Raw genomic sequence first — 20,137 nt, forward strand, 5'->3', positions numbered from 1 at the left:
GTGATCCGCGTCTATCAAGATTGGAGTGCGGAGGTGGCGAGAAGGAGGGCGAGCTTTAATCGGGCCAAAGCGGTACTTCACAAAAAAAAGATAAAGTTTGGAATGCTGCAACCGGCAAGACTGTGGGTCACATATCAAGGGAGGCACCACTACTTTGAGACGGCGGATGAAGCGTGGACTTTTATTGTAGAAGAAAAATTGGAATGATTGGACTACGAAAATGAACGTTTGGACAAAGTGGTGGGACGAGTGGGGGGGGGGGGGCGAAGAGGGATTGTATGATTAATCCTGCGGTATGGTAACTTTTCTTTCTCCCACAGGTGGTGATGGGGGGAGGTGGGGAGGGAGAGGAGATGGGGCATTGGCCATGGGAGGCGGGGCCGAGGGAGAGGCGCGGGCTTGGTTCCCGCGCTATGATAATTATGGCGGGAATAGAGAAGCAGGAAGGAGGGGGCGCCGCACGGGGCGAGCCGTGATCACGGGGGGAAGCCGAGGTCAGTCAGAGTTTGCTGACTTCTGGGAGCAACATGGGGGGAGTAATTACGCTAGCGGGGGGGGGGGGGGGGAATTACTGGGTTGCTGCTGCTGGGGAAAGGGGGGAGTGGGTACAGGAAAGGATGGGCGGGGGGGGCACCGTCTGGGAGAAATACAGCTGCGTGGGAACTGGGCGAGAAGCTGGAAAAAGATGATGGCTAACCGGCAAGGGGGGGGGAAGCCCCCCAACTCGGCTGATCACGTGGAACGTGAGGGGGCTTAACGGGCCGATAAAGAGGGCACGAGTACTCGCACACCTTAAGAAACTTAAAGCAGATGTGGTCATGTTACAGGAAACGCACCTGAAACTGATAGATCAGGTTAGGTTGCGCAAAGGATGGGTAGGGCAGGTGTTCCATTTGGGGCTGGATGCGAAAAACAGGGGGGTGGCTATATTAGTGGGGAAGCGGGTAATGTTCGAGGCAAAGACTATAGTGGCGGATAACGGGGGCAGATACGTGATGGTGAGTGGCAAATTACAGGGAGAGATGGTGGTGTTGGTAAACGTGTATGCCCCGAATTGGGACGATGCCAATTTTATGAGGCGAATGCTAGGACGCTTCCCAGACCTAGAGACCGGAAAGCTGATAATGGGGGAGACTTTAACACGGTGTTGGAACCAAGGCTGGATAGGTCGAAGTCCAGGACTGGTAGGAGGCCGGCAGCAGCCAAGGTGCTTAAGGATTTTATGGAGCAGATGGGAGGGGTGGACCCGTGGAGATTCAGTAGACCTAGGAGTAAGGAGTTCTCGTTTTTCTCCTATGTCCATAAAGTCTATTCACGCATAGACTTTTTTGTGTTGGGTAGGGCATTGATCCCGAGGGTGAGGGGAACGGAATATACGGCTATAGCCATTTCGGATCATGCCCCACACTGGGTAGACTTGGAGATAGGGGAGGAAACAAGAGGGCGTCCACCCTGGAGAATGGACATGGGACTAATGGCGGATGAGGGGGTGTGCTTAAGGGTGAGGGGATGCATTGAAAAGTACTTGGAACTCAATGACAATGGGGAGGTTCAGGTGGGAGTGGTCTGGGAGGCGTTGAAGGCGGTGGTTAGGGGGGAGCTGATATCAATAAGGACACATAAAGGGAAGCAGGAGAGTAAGGAACGGGAGCGGTTGTTGCAAGAACTTTTGAGGGTGGACAGACAGTATGCGGAAGCACCGGAGGAGGGACTGTATAGGGAAAGGCAAAGGCTGCATGTGGAATTTGACTTGCTGACCACAGGCACTGCAGAGGCACAATGGAGGAAGGCGCAGGGTGTACAGTATGAATATGGAGAGAAGGCGAGCAGATTGCTGGCACACCAATTGAGGAAAAGGGGAGCAGCGAGGGAAATAGGGGGGGTGAGAGACGAAGATGGAGAGACGGAGCGGGGAGCGGAGAGAGTGAATGAAGTGTTTAAGACATTTTATAAAAAAATTGTATGAAGCTCAACCCCCGGATGGGAGGGAGAGAATGATGGAGTTTTTGGATCGGCTGGAAATTCCCAAGGTGGAAGAGCAGGAAAGGATGGGATTGGGAGCACAGATCACAGTAGAAGAAGTGGTGAAAGGAATTAGGAACATGCAGACGGGAAAGGCCCCGGGACCGGACGGGTTCCCAGTTGAATTTTACAGAAAATATTTGGACTTGCTCGCCGCGCTACTGACGAGGACCATTAACGAGGCAAAGGAAAGGGTTCAACTGCCCCCGACTATGTCAGAAGCAACGATATCGCTTCTTTTAAAGAAGGAAAAGGATCCGCTACAATGCGGGTCCTACAGACCAATCTCCCTCCTCAATGTAGATGCCAAGGTCTTGGCCAAGGTAATGGCAATGAGAATAGAGGAATGTGTCCCAGGGGTGGTTCATGAGGACCAAACTGGGTTTGTGAAGGGGAGACAGCTGAACACGAACATACGGAGGTTGTTAGGGGTAATGATGATGGCCCCACCAGAGGGTGAAACGGAGATAGTAGTGGCGATGGATGCCGAGAAAGCATTTGATAGAGTGGAGTGGGATTATCTGTGGGAGGTGTTGAGGAGATTTGGGTTCGGAGAGGGGTATGTTAGATGGGTGCAGCTGTTGTATAGGGCCTCAGTGGCGAGTGTGGTCACGAATGGACGGGGATCGGCATATTTTCGGCTCCATAGAGGGACAAGGCAGGGATGTCCTCTGTCCCCATTACTGTTTGCACTGGCGATTGAGCCCCTGGCGATAGCGCTGAGAGGTTCCAAGGGATGGAGGGGAATACTTAGGGGAGGAGAAGAACACCGGGTATCTTTATATGTGGATGATGCTACTATATGTGGCGGATCCAGCGGAGGGGATGCCAGAAATAATGCGGATACTTGGGGAGTTTGGGGATTTTTCAGGGTATAAATTGAACATGGGGAAGTGTGAGCTGTTTGTGGTGCATCCAGGGGAGCAGAGTAGAGAAATAGAAGACCTACCGTTGAGGAAGGTAACAAGAGGTTTTCGTTACCTGGGGATCCAGATAGCTAAGAATTGGGGCACATTGCACAGGCTAAATTTGACGCGGTTGGTGGAACAGATGGAGGAAGATTTCAAGAGATGGGATATGGTAGCATTGTCAATGGCAGGGAGGGTACAGGCGGTTAAGATGGTGGTCCTCCCGAGATTCCTCTTTGTGTTTCAGTGTCTCCCGGTGGTGATCACGAAGGCTTTTTTCAAAAGGATAGAAAAGAGTATCATGGGTTTTGTTTGGGCCGGGAAGACTCCGAGAGTGAGGAAGGGATTCTTACAGCGTAGTAGAGATAGGGGGGGGCTGGCACTACCGAGCCTAAGTGAGTATTATTGGGCCGCTAATATTTCAATGGTGAGTAAGTGGATGGGAGAGGAGGAAGGAGCGGCGTGGAAGAGATTAGAGAGGGCGTCCTGTAGGGGGACCAGCCTGCAGGCTATGGTGACAGCCCCATTGCCGTTCTCACCAAGGAACTATACCACGAGTCCGGTGGTGGTAGCTACACTGAAGATTTGGGGACAGTGGAGACGACATAGGGGAAAGACCGGAGCACTGGGGGGGTCCCCGATAAGAAACAACCATAGGTTTGCCCCGGGGGGAATGGATGGGGGATATGGAATGTGGCAAAGAGCAGGAATAACGCAACTGAAAGATCTATTTGTGGATGGGAAGTTCGCGAGTCTGGGAGCGCTGACCGAGAAATATGGGTTGCCCCAAGGGAATGCATTCAGGTACATGCAATTGAGGGCTTTTGCGAGGCAACAGGTGAGGGAATTCTCGCAGCTCCCGACACAAGAGGTGCAGGACAGAGTCATCTCAAAGAAATGGGTGGGGGACGGTAAGGTGTCGGATATATATAGGGAAATGAGAGACGAAGGGGAGACTATGATGGACGAACTAAAAGGGAAATGGGAAGAAGAGCTAGGGGAGGAGATTGAGGAGGGGATGTGGGCGGATGCCCTAAACAGGGTAAACTCGTCGTCCTCGTGCGCCAGGCTAAGCCTGATTCAGTTTAAGGTATTACACAGGGCACATATGACTGGAACACGGCTCAGTAAATTTTTTGGGGTGGAGGATAGGTGTGCGAGGTGCTCGAGAAGCCCAGCGAATCATACCCATATGTTTTGGTCATGCCCGGCACTACAGGGGTTTTGGATGGGGGTGACAAAGGTGCTTTCGAAAGTAGTAGGAGTCCGGGTCGAACCAAGCTGGGGGTTGGCTATATTTGGGGTTGCACAAGAGCCGGGAGTGCAGGAGGCGAAAGAGGCCGATGTTTTGGCCTTTGCGTCCCTAGTAGCCCGGCGCAGAATATTGCTAATGTGGAAAGAAGCCAAGCCCCCGGGGGTGGAGACCTGGATAAATGATATGGCGGGGTTCATAAAGTTAGAGCGGATTAAGTTCGTCCTAAGGGGGTCGGCTCAAGGGTTCACTAGGCGGTGGCAACCGTTCGTCGAATATCTTGCGGAAAGATAGATAGGGGAGAACAAAGAAGGCAGCAGCAGCGGCCCAGGACTTGGGGGGGGGGGGGGGGGGGGGGGGGGGTGGGGGGGGGGGGTGGTGGCCTGAGACACGGCAGTTGCCAATTAGGGCTAGTTTTTATTTTTTGTTATTTAATATTTATTTATTTGTTGTTGTTTTTGTTTAAATTTAAAAAGGTCATTATTATCTGTATTGTTACAATGCTGTGTAAAGGATGCACAATGTACTGTGTTGGTTGACCAAAAATTTTCAATAAAATATTTAAAAAAAAAAAAAAAAAAGTTTTGGGTGCACATTCCATTGCCGGTTGGACGGAGCTCCCCTTTTTACAGCCGCTCCATTACATGCTGTGCCAGACATTCCCCTGCACACCTTTTTAATCACTTTCTCAGTCTACCCTATCACCATCAATGATTTGTGCATATACGTCCAGGTCTCTCTGCTCCTTCATCCCCTTTAGAATTTGATCAAAATGACTAATTTCCCTTCGTTCTTTCCTTAATGCTCTTTGTTGAACAGTATTTCCATGTGAAACAACCAATTACTGTGTTGTGGTAGATTTTTTCTCCGAGCTCTACTATCTGGGCTTCACTGTAGTAACGTGCTGTACTGAAGCAAATGGCAGTCAGATTCTGCACCATTGTGACAAAACAAATCACTAGTGGTTTGCAGTTGCAAAGTAAAACAGTCACTCACCTCGATTTGGATCTTGAGCGAGATCGTGACTTGGACCTGGAGTGTCTCGATCCATCTCTGGAACGGGAGCGCTCAGCAGAATTTTCTGGAGACTGACTGGCAGACTTGCCAGATCCATGCAGACTTTCACTTGGTGATTTAGAAAGGGAACGTGAATCCTATATTTAAAGATAAATGTATTAAATTTTTAGAAGTCTAAAAGGTGGTTCCATTAACTTAAGTATAATGTGATTAAACTCAAAGTATCTGAAATGGAATAAACAGGCAACCTAACTTGTATCCCACTGTTTAGCCCGTGCAGTTTCAATTAGGATTGCCCAGGCATTAAATACTATCCTAGAATGCACTAACAGCCCTAGGGTGTATTCTTCTACCTTGGTTTGTACAGTGCATGCATTTTTCTTTTTTTTTTTTTTAAAGTACAATATACAGGTACGGGCTTACGTTAGCTGAACGATTCGAGTGAATTTATTAAGATATTACAATTCAATTTAAAATTAAAGTTCTGCCATGTGAAAGTATTCAAGAAGCTAAACTCGTCTTCATGCTACTTTTAACCAAATTTCACTCAAAAATAAAAAGTCCCTCGAGTGAAGTTTCACTCAAGGTTTCGTGAGACTACCGCAAGCCCCGCACGTACACATAAACAGACTAGAAATTACTTAGCGTAGTGCTTTCTGATTCCAGATACTTCTGATCTTAACTTCATTCTATTTCTTTTCTTCATTCTTCAGTTTCAAATTCTCACTTGGTTCATCTTCCCACTTCACACACTGCACACATTCTATTTGTGGGACTTCGTGTCTTTTTTTTTTTTAGCATGCATTCTTTTTTTTCCCCAATTCAGCTTCACTTATTCCTGAGCTTCAATTATTATACAAAACTTGTCAATTGACTTCTTCCACATTTCTTTTCTTCATGAACATTAACCTTAACAAAAAAAGAACAGGATGAGGCATGTAATTGCAGAGAAAACCTGTGCTGAGATTAACCAGTAACAACCAGTGAAACTTTCAAAGATTCTCATCTGCAACAACTGTAGTTATAGGAAATAAAAGTCTGCCAGTCGACTCTAGTAACAGCCATAGGCAGGATTAACTGGGCAACAAAATGGTTAAGGTGAACACTTGGGTACTCAAGTTACAAACTAAGTGACCCAAGACACTCGTGCTTTAATGTCTGTAACTGGCAATGATTAAACTTTAGAATGGTATCATCTCAGCTATTGTTCTGATTTTGTTTGCATCTCACGCATCCTCCTCCAGTTGAACAATCTGGGAATGGGCTTCCCCACACCAGTTGTCAATTTCACTCTGGTCAGCAAGTATGAGGTACAATTCAAGATGAATTATAACATACAAACTGGATTGACAGGCAACTCAGATTGTCTCAACCTTCCAATTTGGGGTCAAGAGCTCCTAAAGACCTTAATGCCAGTATAAATCACCAAAATGGTCAATGGTCATTGTAAACATGTTATCAGACTGATACTCACCATCTCCTAATCTCCTACACCATTTGTTTCTTACCTGGAGGTGCACACAATGCTGAAATGTTAAAAACCCGTTAACCATAATTTAAACTGAAGAGCAACTCATTTCAGCTGAACAGTTATTCATAGAACCAGATCTTCATGGCACCAAAAGAAAAGGCCTGCACCACTCCCTCATCATTCACCTTGGAATTAGCATGTCACTGAACAAACAGTTTAGAAGTACATGCATCATGCAGTTGAGTGCTAGTGTCATATCCTGAAAGCAGTGGCCACACTTCAAATTGATGTAACCCTTTCAACATAATAAACTAAGTACAAATTTAGCACCAAAATTTAGTCCGAAGACAACTTTAGATTTGCACTATTTTCTTTGTAATCAAGATTTCATATCTGTGCAGCATTCTGTGAATGAAAAACAAGAAAATTGTTCCACACTAATTTTTTTTTAAGCAAGTTAGATCATTAATTTGAACCATTAATTTTACTTCAGCCATATGTATTTTAAGTTGTTCAACAGTGTGCCAGTGAAGGAGGTTTATGAATAAATTGACTGTACAATAAATTTACTATACAACTGCTAAAATGAGTTGACTTCTTCAGACTGGGACACTATGTACTCTTTATTCAACTACTTGATCTGAACAAATCCAAGTTCATAGACGTTGATCAGATCCAATTTCATAGAAAGATGCTTCCCATTGAGGAAAGGTGGATGGGAATGAAAATCAACACATTGGACCAACTGGAATTCCATTGTTTTAAAGAAAACAGGGTGACTATAATCTTAGGACCGATAAAAGCAGTCCAAATTCAGGTTAGCTTGGATTTCAGGGGCATATTTTCTCTTATTCCTACTAGTAACATGTAGTTGTAGACCAGCTTATTGACTTGTCTGACAGAACCAGCGAGGACCTTTTCAGTAAACTTCTGTTAAACTGACTGAAATACAAGGAACAAAGATTTGTGGTTTACCAAAAAATGAACACATACAGTGGGCCACAAGGATCCAGCTTGAGAACAGTCACCCCAAGCATAGATTTGTTCAGAGTATACATCAAATGCATAGACTTCTTTTCAATAAAAGTTATAACACAAAAATGCTGGAAATCCCAAGCAAAAACAGGAAACGCTGGAAAGACTCACCAGCTCAGACAGCAACTACGGAGAAATTAAGAGTTAACACTCAAGATTAATGATTTTTTGAGTCAACATCACAACCTGTAACATTAACTCCACAGAGGTCATCAGACCTGTTGAATATTTCCAGCATTTTCTGTTTTTAAATTATAGCTGATAATATACAAGCACCTTCTGCACAGTAGATTCTATGACAGCTGTGTTAGTTTTAGTTTGCTGTATTAGTGGTGGAGAAATGGTCAATATTGCACCAATGTAGGCAGCACGGTGGTGCAATGGTTAGCACTGCTGCCTCAAGGGCCGAGGTCCCAGGTTCGATCCCGGCTCTGGGTCACTGTCCGCGTGGAGTTTGCACATTCTCCGCGCGTTTGCGTAGGTTTCACCCCCACAATCCAAAGATGTGCAGTGCAGGTGGATTGGCCACGCTAAATTGCCCCTTAATTGGAAAAAATGAATTGGGTACTCCAAATTTATTTTTAAAATAAATAAATATTGCACCAATGCTTCTGATATGGCAGAGAATGCCTCTTAAAAGCTTTCGATTTGCTGAGTTTTGATCCAGTAACAGCAATCTGCACCATTATTTGACTAATGTGGTGCACGTCGTACAACGTGGCTATGTAACACTATTTTTCGGTTTAATAGTGTACCAAACATTAGCCAAGGACAGGCCTTGAGCAGTCAGTATTGCAAGTTCTGAACCTACTGCTGTGGTGGGTTTAGCAAACAATCATAGTAGAGCAACATATCTTTAATCACTCAAGCTATTTATTCAACTTTTATTTATTTTCATAAATTTACGGTGCCCAATTCATTTTTTCCCAATTATGGGGCAATTTAGTGTGGCCAATCCACCTACCCTGCACATCTTTGGGTTGTGGGGGTGAGACCCGCGCAAACACGGGGAGAATGTGCAAACTCCAGATGGACAGTGACCCAGAGCCGAGATCGAATCTGGGACCTTGGCGCCGTGAGGCAGCAGTGCTAACAACTGTGCCACCGTGCTGCCCTTATTCAACTTTTATAACAATTGAAATATATGAGCAATAAAAGAGCCATGAGAAAATAAAACACCAAGCCAGCCAAAAAATACTTCAGTTTTTTGAATTTGTTTCGACCACATAAGCAAATAAATTTAAAAAAGAATCCACTGCTTTGCTATACCACTTGCCAAATTGCTGAAGTCTCTGTATTTTTCAAAGGACATTGCTGACCCACTGGAAAGTTACCATTAATGGGTCACTGGAGTTCAGCCAGACACACCCTTCAAACAGTCTAAGTCACGGGAAACCCAGACTAGGGAGTGGCCATCCTTCATCTCAGTGGGCCATAAGAATGAAATCAGGTGTGTTCCCTAACCATGTGCACATAAATAAGATTAAATACACGCCGATATTTCATAACGAGTTATATAAAATGCTTAATCGTTTATATTTTAGTAAACCCATCAGCTTCAAATGGTAAAAACAAAAGTAACATTTACACTTCGATGTGGAGACGCCGGCATTGGACTGGGGTGGGCACAGTAAGAAGTCTTACAACGCCAGGTTAAAACCTGCTCAAAACACTTGATGAAGGAGCAGTGCTCCAAAAGCTGGTGATTCCAAACAAACCTCTTGAACTTTAACCTGGTGTTGTAAGACTTCTTACTGATTTACACTTTGGACACAGGAGTGCACGACTCTCAGTCAATGCATATACAATTAGTATGCACCTATTTCACTTGCCCTTGCTTTACGTGCCTATCACTTCAGTCACACCAGTAAGGGAAAAAAACTATGCAGATGGAAATCAGCAGAACGGTCAACAAAATGCTTTGTGGGTCGCACTGAGAACCCAAATTGTCCACAGGCTACCCACCACTGGTCTCAACTCTTGCCGAAAACAACAAAACGAAGCAACAAAGCAGCAACTCTCAGCACCACCTCATTAAGTATTAAACATGTCTAGGGACTTTATACGATAAACATACCATTTGGAAATATGTACTTGTAAATATGAAGAGATCTGCTGAGTACCATGCAGGTAGTTTGCTTACTTTAAGAAATTGCTTGAAAAGTGAGATAAGAAAAACTGTGCAATAAACTAACTACATTCTACAAGCTGGACATGGTTTGCTGACTGGCTCTTCACTGTCCCTACCAATTTATTTTGCTGACTATACCAATCTCAAATGAACCTGTCTGAATGTACTGAAGTGACATGAAGAGCATTAACAAATGCTGTAACCTTGAGACCTTCCCCATAGAAACTGAATTAAATTTTGTTGACCAATTTCAAAATAGCTTTCACAAATGTAAATTCAGAGGTCAAATATCAATAAAAGTTTAACACCAACTTAACTTCAGCTGACACAATGAGGTTCTTGACTTTGCTAATGATTTTGGTGGCATTTTACAGTTGTGAAATTTACTGCATTTAAAAAAAATTACTTTTCTATTTGAATTTTCCCAAATCCCTAATTCTATCAAAATGCTCAAAGATAATTTTGTTTGTTAAGAACACGTCAGCAAGATTCAGATAATATAAATAGCTCAAATCCATTTGAGCAACATATTCCATTTTACAGCATCACATTTTAACCTGCAGAAACTTATGCTCCTGAAAACTACTGCAAATTCTAGTTTTAAAACATAATACACTGTCTCTGCAGCTAAACTGCTCTGTAGAGAACAAATTTGCTAGTAATTTCATTTGAAGTAAAAACACACACAGGGCTGGCTATGCAGGAATTCAGTGTTATACTGTTGGGAAAAGGCAGCCTGGGACAACATTTTGCTAAAGCCTCTCTGAACATAAAGCATTGGGGCATTATTCTCTTCACTGCACTGGAACAGTGCTAGTTTTCACGTAGAAAACACTCTTCACTGACCACCTCCCTCCTCCGTTTCAGGTTGTCTCAGTTAGCAATAACCTCACTTCAGAGTCCAACACCATAGTCGCCGAGGTCTACAACACAGAAAAGGCCCTTGGCCCATCACACCTGTGCCAGTCAGAAACAACCAACTATTCTAATCCCATTTTTCAACAGTTAATCCAAAGATTTCTATGCCTTGGAATTAATGTTATGCTGCCTCCACCACCCTTTCAAGGCAGTGAGATTCAGGGTCTCACAATCCTCTGAGTGAGAACATCCCCTCTAACCCTCCTGCCCCTTACTTTAAAATCTATGGGCTCTGGTCATGGATCATTCCACCAAGGGGAAATGCGTCAAGGAAAACAACTCCAGATAATCCGGTCTCTCTTAATAAACTCTCCAACCCAGGCAACGTTCTGGGAAACCTTCTCCCCCTTTCCAGTGCTACCACATCTTCCTGAAATGTGAATTCCAGAACTACACACAATAGATGTGGCCTAACCAATGTTTGTTCTAGCATAATCCACTGTTCTTAAACTCTCTGCCTCGGCTAATAGTTTCTTAATCACCTTATCCACCTGCCCTGCGACCTTAAGGGACATGGTGTACATTCATATCCTGGTCCGTCTGATCCTCGGTGTTTCCCAGGGCCCTGCCGTTCATCATCTATTCCCTTGTCTGGTTTGTCCTGCCCAAGTGCATCACCTCACACTTATCCGGATTGAATTCCATTTGCCACTCATCAGCCCATCTATATCTTCCTGTAATCTTCCCTCCTCACTATTTACGCCACCAATTTTTGTATCATCCACAAACTTACTGATCAACTCTCCTACATTCATGTCCAAATAATTCATAAAAACCAGTGTTCTTCAAACTTTTTTTCCGGGAACCCATTTTTTAACCAACCGGCCAACCTTCGGGACCCAACCCGGCCGACCTTCGCGACCCACGCCAGCCGACCTTCGCGACCCACCATTTTCTCTTACCTTGTTTGCTGCTGATAAAAATGGAGGAAATGGTTTTGGCTCCCTTTCGCCCTCGTACACGCTCCTCCAATGGAACCTGTTGGATGAAGGTGAAGCCTTCCGATGTCAGAAAGTATGGAGTCTCCATCTGTCCAAAGTTCTGCATTTATTTCCTGTAAAATTTTATCAAATAAACCTCCCCCCCCCAAACTTGTATAAAAAAACAAAAATGAATAAAATAAATGAAAAAGTGAATAAAAAACCCCGAACTTGTAAAACAAAAAGCTGGGACCGTTTAAAAAAATAGCGGCTGCACTGCACATGAGCGCCGATGGTCATGCATGTGCACTGCGGGCGAATTTTTTTTACATGTTCGCGGCCATTTTAAAGGCCGCTTGCAGCCGGCGTATTAAAAGCCAGCTGCTGCCCGGGGATTTGCGCGATCTGGAGCGCCGTGAAGGACCGCTCCGCGACCCTGCCGACACCCACCCGCGGGTCGCACCCCAGAGTTTGAAGAACACTGATATAAACTACAAACAGCATGAGCCCCAACACTGATGCCTGCAGGACCACACTGGACACAGGCTTCCAATCAGAAAAACACCCCTCGACCATCACCCTCTGCTTCCTACCACTCAGCCAATAAGACTTGAACTTTTGGATGAAATATTAATTCAAGGCAACATCTGCTCCAAATCTTAGTAAGAACACCAATGGAGCTACCATTTTGTTCAGCTGAATTTGTTGCCAGCGCCATGCATGCAGTTCCCATGTTTTAATCAGGGCCGGAAACCAGAAATTGAATTTTTTTTCACTGTCTTAATGAGTTTTGAATCCTGCCAATGTGAATCCTCTTGTATAAATTAGGAAATAGAAATAATAAATTTGGAATTTAATGTAATATTAACTGTAATAGGAATGTTGATCATTATTACTATAATTGCATGAGACCTTATTAGTCCATTGTTTCAGCTTCAACATAGTACTAAATAAATGCATATTTTGAAGCTTTCCTAGCCTGAGGGAGCTGGAGGAGAAATTTGGATTGGCGAGGGGAAACGAATGAAGGTACCTGCAGGTGCGGGACTTCCTACATAGGCAGGTTTCAACCTTCCCGCTCCTACCACCAAGGGGGATAAAGGACAAGGTAGTTTCCGGAGGGTGGGTGGTAGAAGGGAGGGTCTCTGACATTTGCAAGGAACTCATGGGGTCAGAGGAGGCGCAGACTGAGGAGCTGAAGCGCAAGTGGGAAGAGGAGCTGGGAGGAGAGATAGAGGATGGTCTCTGGGCAGACGTGTTGAGTAGAGTCAACGCGTCCACAACATGTGCCAGGCTCAGCCTGATACAATTCAAGGTCGTTCACCGGGCTCACATGACAGTGGCCTGGATGAGCAGGTTCTTTGGGGTAGAAGATAGGTGTGCAAAGTGTGCGGGACAGCCAGCGAATCATGTCCACATGTTCTGGACATGTCCAAAGCTTAGGGGATTCTGGCAGGGGTTTGCAGATGTCATGTCCCACAGTGTTAAAAACAAGGGTGACACCGAGTCCAGAGGTGGCGATTTTTGGGGTGTCGGAAGATCCAGGAATCCAGAAGAGGCAGATGTTCTGGCCTTTGCTTCCCTGGCAGCCCGGAGACGGATATTATTAGCTTGGAGGGACTCAAAGCCCCCGAAGTCGGAGATCTGGCTATCTGACATGGCTATCTTTGGGTTGTGGAGGCGATTCTCCCCGTTTGCGTGGGTATGTGCAAACGCCACATGGACAGTGACCCAGAGCCAGGATCAAACTTGGGACCTCGGCGCTGTGAGGCAGCAGTGCTAACCACTGTGCCACCGTGTTGCGCTCCAGCTGCAACATTAATATCACTGCTCCTCAGCTGCAACATTTCCCATGGTCTTCCCCAGGCAAGTGAAGGAGGTTGTGTCTTTGTGGGGGATTAAATTCTGATATTGATGTCGACATTGTCCCACAAGGACTTGATGGATTGCTGCGCATGTGTGGACCACTGCGCATGTGCAGTCAGGTATTGGCAGCCATCTTGCATGGCCATTGCTCGTTGCGAAAAGAGTTTGGGGAAAGGAGATGAGATGGAATCAATCACAGCCCTGCCAATACGGAAGACAGCCATCTTGATTTAATAAACAGCTAATTTCTAACTGATCATTCCATTCCATCATTTTAGTATAGAATATAGAGAGAACAAGAACATACCACAAACTTCTGCTGCATTCAGACCCAAGTGCCTGCGATTAAAGAACAAGATGCTATTCCATTAAATAACACCAACTGGGGGTTGGCACAATGGTTAGCACTACTGCCGCACAGCACCAGGGTTCAATTCCAGCCTGTGTGTGTAGTTTGCACTTTATTCCCGTGTCTGCGTGGGCTTCCCCCGGTACTCTGGTTTCCTCCCTCAGTCCAAAGATGTGCAGGTTAGGTGGAGTTACTGGGTTACAGGATAGGGTGGAGGCGTGGGCTTAAGTAGGATTCTCTTTCCAAGGGCCAGTGCACTCGATGGGGCGAATGTCCTCTTCTGCACTGTAAATTCTTTGATTCTATAAATTGGACTCAGATGGTGGAGGAAAATGGCAGAGAGAAAGAATTTAAATTATTAATCTAACAATTTATATGTAAATAAGGCCTTTAAATGTAGTGAAAATGTTCCAAGGTGCCTAACAAATAATCAATGATGCAAAGGCACATAAAGGAGATATTAAGACAGTTGATCAAAAGCTTGGTCAAAGTGGTTAAGTATTAAGCGGTGTCTGAAGGGGGAAGAGACAAATGGTCAGCCTTTTCTGGGACTTGGGGCACAGGCATTGAAAACCTGTTGCCAGAGGTAGAGCGATTACATATAAACATACGAATTAGGAGGAGTAGGCCCCTCGAGCCATTCAATAAGATCATGGCTGATCTAATTGTAAATTAAACCCCACATTCCAACCATGCCCGATAATCTTCCATCCCCCTGCTTATTAAGAGTCTACTTGGTTTTGCCTCAAAAATATTCAAAGACTCCGTGTCCACTGCATTTTGATCAAAGACATGAACCTCAAAATTCCTCATCTGTCTTAAACGTTCGCCCACAGAAGAAACATCCTTCCCATGTCCATCCTGTCGAGGCCCTGGTCTGCACTGGGAGTGCCGCTTTGGCTGAGTGAGAGTGCATTTTGGAGTTGGGTTTGAGATTCTTGCTTCCTGTGTGGACACGAATGGAGACTGCAGGACGGTTGAGCAAACTGACCACAGCACCGTGACACAGGCAGCCATTCAAGTGGGGGGGAAATATAACATAATAAGAACTAGGAGCAGGGGTAGGCCATCTGGCCCTTCGAACCTACTTCGCCATTCAATGAGATCATGGCCGATCTTGTGTTGACTCAGCTCTACTTTCCCACCCGAACACCTTTATTCTTCAAAAAACGACCTATCTTTATCTTGAAAACACTTAATGGGGATGGTATAGTTAGGGGCATTGACACTGTTCTGTGACCAGGATCGAGAATCCCGAAGGTTGTGTTGCCTACTTGGTGCTCGGGTTCAGGATATCTCATCTGGGCTGCAGAGGGACTTGGAATGGGAGGGTAAAGATCCAGTTGTTGTGGTCCACTTTGGTACCAACGACATAGGTAGAACTAGTTTGAAGGGAGTGGAAACCCAAGCATGAATTCAGAAAGAGCAGAAGCAAAGTTGGAATTTGAAGGCAGAAAATTAGCAAGAGAATTTGGATGGCAGGCTAAATAAAGGCGAGAAACTAGATAAAGAAATTGTCAGTGAACAGTGTTATAGATTTTAAAACAAGGAGACTGGTGAATAAGGCTTGGGCACATAGGAAAGGAAGATATAGCCAGCAAGGGCAAGAACAGCATGCCAACATTCCCAGTCAGAGGGTTTCAGATAGAGTGGGGAAATTGCAATATTGGTTAAAGAAACAAGCTTGCTATGAGGAGATATAACATGCTGGAAGGATCATCAAATGAGGCTCTGTGGGGCAGCACGGTGGCGCAGTGGGTTAGCCCTGCTGCCTCGCAGCGCCGAGGTCCCAGGTTCGATCCCGGCTCTGGGTCACTGTCCGTATGGAGTTTGCACATTCTCCCCGTGTTTGCCTGGGTTTCGCCCCCACAACCCAAAGATGTGCAGGATAGGTGGATTGAACATGCTAAATTGCACCTTAATTGGGAAAAAATGAATTTGTTACAATTAAAAAAAATTTTTTAATGAGGCTCTGTGGGTTGAAGTGTAGAACACAAAACGCAATCACACTGCTAGGAGTGCAGTACATATCAAAACAAAGGGAAATAGAAGAGCAAGTATACAGGCAAAGCGCAGAAAAATGCAGAGGGAACAGCGCAGTTGTAATAGGGCATTTCAATTCCATTATTAACTGGCACAAAGTCAGTGTAAAATGTACAGAGGACACAGAATTCTGAAAATACATTCAGGAGAATTTTTAAACGAATGCATAATAAGTCCAACAAGAAGGGACAATTCTGGACTTTTTAGGGAATGAAACTGTCATCAGTCAGAGTATATTTTGATGGTAGTGGTAATAATTCAGTTGTAGCATAGTTATGGAAAGGAATAAAGATAGACTAAGAATAAACAATCCAAATTAGGGAAAGAATAATTTTACTGAGCCAAAGACTTGACAAAAGTGGACTTGAAATCGCTATTTGAAATGCCAGCATAGTGAGATGCATTTAAGGAACATCAGCCTTCACAAAAGAGGTGGACGATGCAGTCATTGGACTTGAGGATGTTTGGATGGAATAAACATAGCGAGGGGGAAATATTAAAGAGGTTCAGCATCTTTGAAAGTGGATAGTTTGCCAGGTCCATATGAGAGACATCCCAGGCTGCCAAGGGAGGAAATAGCAGACGCTCTGGCCATTACTTTCCAACCCTCCGGCTCCTGGCAGAGTGCCGCAAGAGTGTAAATATTACACCCCTGTTTAGCAAGGGAGGAAAGGGAAGCCCAGGTAAGCAAGCGATAGCCTGATTAATTACAGGCCAGTCAACCAGTGTCGAAATTATTGAAAAAAAAATCTGCAACAGTATAGATCACCATTCAGAAAAGTCCAGATTAATGGAGGGCAACCAGCATAATTTGCTAAGAGAAGGCTGTGCTTGACTAACTTGATATATTTTGAGAAGGTTATGTGGAGGGATGGGGATAACACTTAGTGTAATTAGTGTAGCCCACCTAATTTCAGCAAGACTTTTGACAAAGTGCCACATTATAGATTGGCCAGACTAAGAGCCCACAGGACCCACAGGCAAGTGGTAGGCTGGATCCAAAATTGGTTCAGGGGCAAGAAGCAGCAGTCTCAGTGCTCGATCCTTTACTTTTCACAGCATATATCAATTATTTAGACTTGCAGGGGCATACTTAAGAAGTTTGCAAATGACAACATGTGGTTGCATGGATGATAGTGAGGAAGTGTGTTGGAAGATATCAAAGACCGATTAGGTGGGCAGAAAAGTGGCAAATGGAATTCAAGCCAGAAGTGTCAAGTAATGCATCTGCAGAAGACAAACACAAAATGGTAGGATATTCAAATGTCAGGTAAGAAGACTTTGGCGAGCACATCCACATGGAATAATTTTCTTTATTAAGCAAGAAACAGAATATAAGAGCAGGGAGGTTATGCTTGAACTGTATAAAACACTAGCTAGGCCACAGCTAAATTATTGCACTAAGTTCCTGTCACCACATTACAGGAAGCATATGATCACACTGGGAAGGGTACAAAGTAGAATTACAAGATGTTGCAAGGAAGGAGGATTTTAGACAGGTTGAAAGATCAAATAGGCTGCAGTTATTTTCTTTGGAACACAGGCTGAAAAAAGATTTAATTGATGATAGCGAATATTCCACCTTGGCAGGGAGACGAATTACCATGGGGCAAAGTAACTGACAGAAATCTAATGAAGGATCAAATGCATGAAATGTCATAGACAGTCTTTACTCTTTACAAATGCTGCCTAACATACATTTTCAGAAGCTTGCTTTTTTACCGGATTTTCATGATTAGTTAAGGTCAGGAGAAATATTTTCACCCATATGGTAGAATTCTCAGCCTAATTTGTGACAGAGACATAAACCCTCCCCGTATGAGAAAAATACTTTGATATTCACTCGACCCGTCAGAACCTAATGGGCTACTCACCCCCCTTTTCTGGAGAAAAGTGCCCCAGCCTGTTCAGTCTTTCATGATGGGTACAACCTCACACTTCTGGTCACTTTTGCACCTTCTCTTGTGCCTCAACATCCTTTTTATAATATGGCGATCAGAACTGTCCAACTATGACTCTGTACAAGTTAACATAACAATGTGCTTTTGAATTTTATTCCTCTAAAACTGTACCCCAATTCTTACGTTGAGGGTTTTGATGATGGCCTGATCCTGTGCTGCTACTTCTTTTTAATAAAAAGAGTGCCCAATTCATTTTTTCCAATTAAGGGGCAATTTAGCGTGGCCAATCCACCTAGCCTGCACATCTTTTGGGTTGTAGGGGCGAAACCCACGCAAACACAGGGAGAATGTGCAAACTCCACATGGACAGTGACCCAGAGCCGGGATCGAACCTGGGACCTGCGCCATGAGGCAGCAGGGCTAACCCACTGCGCCACCGTGCTGCCACTTTTAATGATTTGTGCACCTGGACTAGTGGCTCCCTTTACCAATTAGATGTCCATTCTGCATGTTTATTTATGCCTTCCTATATTTTGTCACAGTCCTCCTCTGTATTAACTCTGCACCCCTCCCCATTTGGCCTTTTCCTCAAATTTTGACGTTGATATGTTTGCTGAAATTGCCATGATATGCAAGTTAAAAACTGATGGGTAAACATTCTGGATGAAATGCCAATTTTTGAGGGAGATTGTTATATTGCTTTTTTTGTTTTTACCCCATAATGTATAAAGCAACATTTGTCAATCTCTATCTATCCATGAAGGTAGTAGGGATCTGCAACCTTGATTCATTGCAGTTCTTGTGGTGTAGGTGCTCCTAAAGTGCTTGTTGGGAGGGAGTTTCAGGATTTTAACCCAGTGACGAAGTATAGTTCCAATTCAGAATGGCATGTGCGTAAATTAAACTGTATGCTGCAGTTTACCAATCAACTAGATATATTTCTGATTAAAAACAGGTTAAAGGGATATGGAGAACAGGTGGATTTGAGACCAGGAAGAGATCAGCCATGATCTGAATGAATAGCGGAGCAGGCTCAAAGGGTTGAATTGCCTACTTCTGCCCCTAATTCCTATGAACCAGTTAAGATGGAAAGCTCTTTTTCAGCCAACACAGTGGGCTAAATGTTCGCTTTCTATGCGTAAATTTATGTTCTTAAGAATGAGGAGAGATAGCTTACCCTTGTCACAATCACCAGCGAGACATAGCAGCAGTATCAGTTAAAATGGGTGATCAGCAGTTTATTGGAAACAGAGGTGAGATAGCAGGAGATCGGCCTCATGGTCGATAATTTTGTAGACATATGGGGAGAAAGAAAATTACGATATTCAGAGCAAGGGCAGAGGAGCCTTAGGGAAACTTGGCTCATTGGACTCATAATTAGCAATACTTTATCTCTAAAAATTTGAACTCTTTTTAAAATTCAAAGTGTAACACTTCACAACACCCCAAAGTCAAATACTTAGAAACATGGAAAGCTGTGGAACCATAGGTATTCAATTCAGAGAAAGATGCAATAACCTCCAAATCAGCATTAATACCAAGTGATCCTGATCTTACATTTGTCAAGTTATATTTTTTATTCACCCAGTTACGAAATATTATTTGTACTCAAGACGAACATGGCAACATGCATTGCTGTCAATGACAGCCACATTCACTAAATGGGGGAAAAGTTACATTTTTTTCTACTGTACCCATAGACAATCAATATCTGAGAAATTGGTGTTATTTGTGTATGTGGAGGAATTTTAAACAACGTGCAAAACCACTGAAGATCTGTTTTCTCTCTGGCCCTTGTATGAATGCACTGTGCCCAACTACTGCAATGTACACAGGGAATAATGGCCATGTCTGTAAATACCATTTAATATTACAGGATACGGTTCACGGCTGGGTAAAATTGAATTCCAAATTTGTGAGAATGCAATTGTGGGGGAGGGGGCTCCAAAATGGAATGACATTTGCTTTCACCCTCGAGTCATCAATACTCTTGTTGCACGATTCGAACACGGTTTCTACCAATATCAATTCTTGGGAGACAGATCTACTTGTTCCATTGTAGATAAAAGCCTCAATCATGCTGTATCTACATCACCAATGCAGGCAACAAGTCCCCATGTTGTAAAATAAAGGAGATATTGGCAACTTTTAAATGATATTTTACTACCATGGAAGGACTAGCAATTATCAGGGGAAAGAAAATTATATTGCCTGCTGCATGCATTTAGAATTACGCCAAATACTGTCTTAATATACATACTACACTAAATGCAGAAAAATTCCAATTCTTTATTTTAATATGGT

At 44.1% G+C, this 20,137-nt stretch overlaps 1 protein-coding gene across 1 annotated transcript in view; it reads right to left on the reverse strand.

The window, feature by feature from the left end:
* tra2b (transformer 2 beta homolog) overlaps positions 1–19,046 on the reverse strand; it is a gene marked incomplete at its 5' end in the record, with an annotated part of 55,957 nt that extends 36,911 nt beyond the window's left edge. Inside the window, 4 exons of the mRNA XM_072494843.1 lie at positions 5,179–5,336; positions 11,657–11,732; positions 13,848–13,879; positions 19,011–19,046. Of these exons, the coding sequence (XP_072350944.1) occupies positions 5,179–5,336; positions 11,657–11,732; positions 13,848–13,879; positions 19,011–19,046 (302 nt within the window). The remainder of the gene's footprint in view (positions 1–5,178; positions 5,337–11,656; positions 11,733–13,847; positions 13,880–19,010) is intronic.
* Positions 19,047–20,137: the final 1,091 nt, after the last annotated feature.

This window comes from Scyliorhinus torazame, chromosome 2 (genome assembly GCF_047496885.1).
Source record: "Scyliorhinus torazame isolate Kashiwa2021f chromosome 2, sScyTor2.1, whole genome shotgun sequence".
Classification (NCBI taxonomy): domain Eukaryota; kingdom Metazoa; phylum Chordata; class Chondrichthyes; order Carcharhiniformes; family Scyliorhinidae; genus Scyliorhinus; species Scyliorhinus torazame.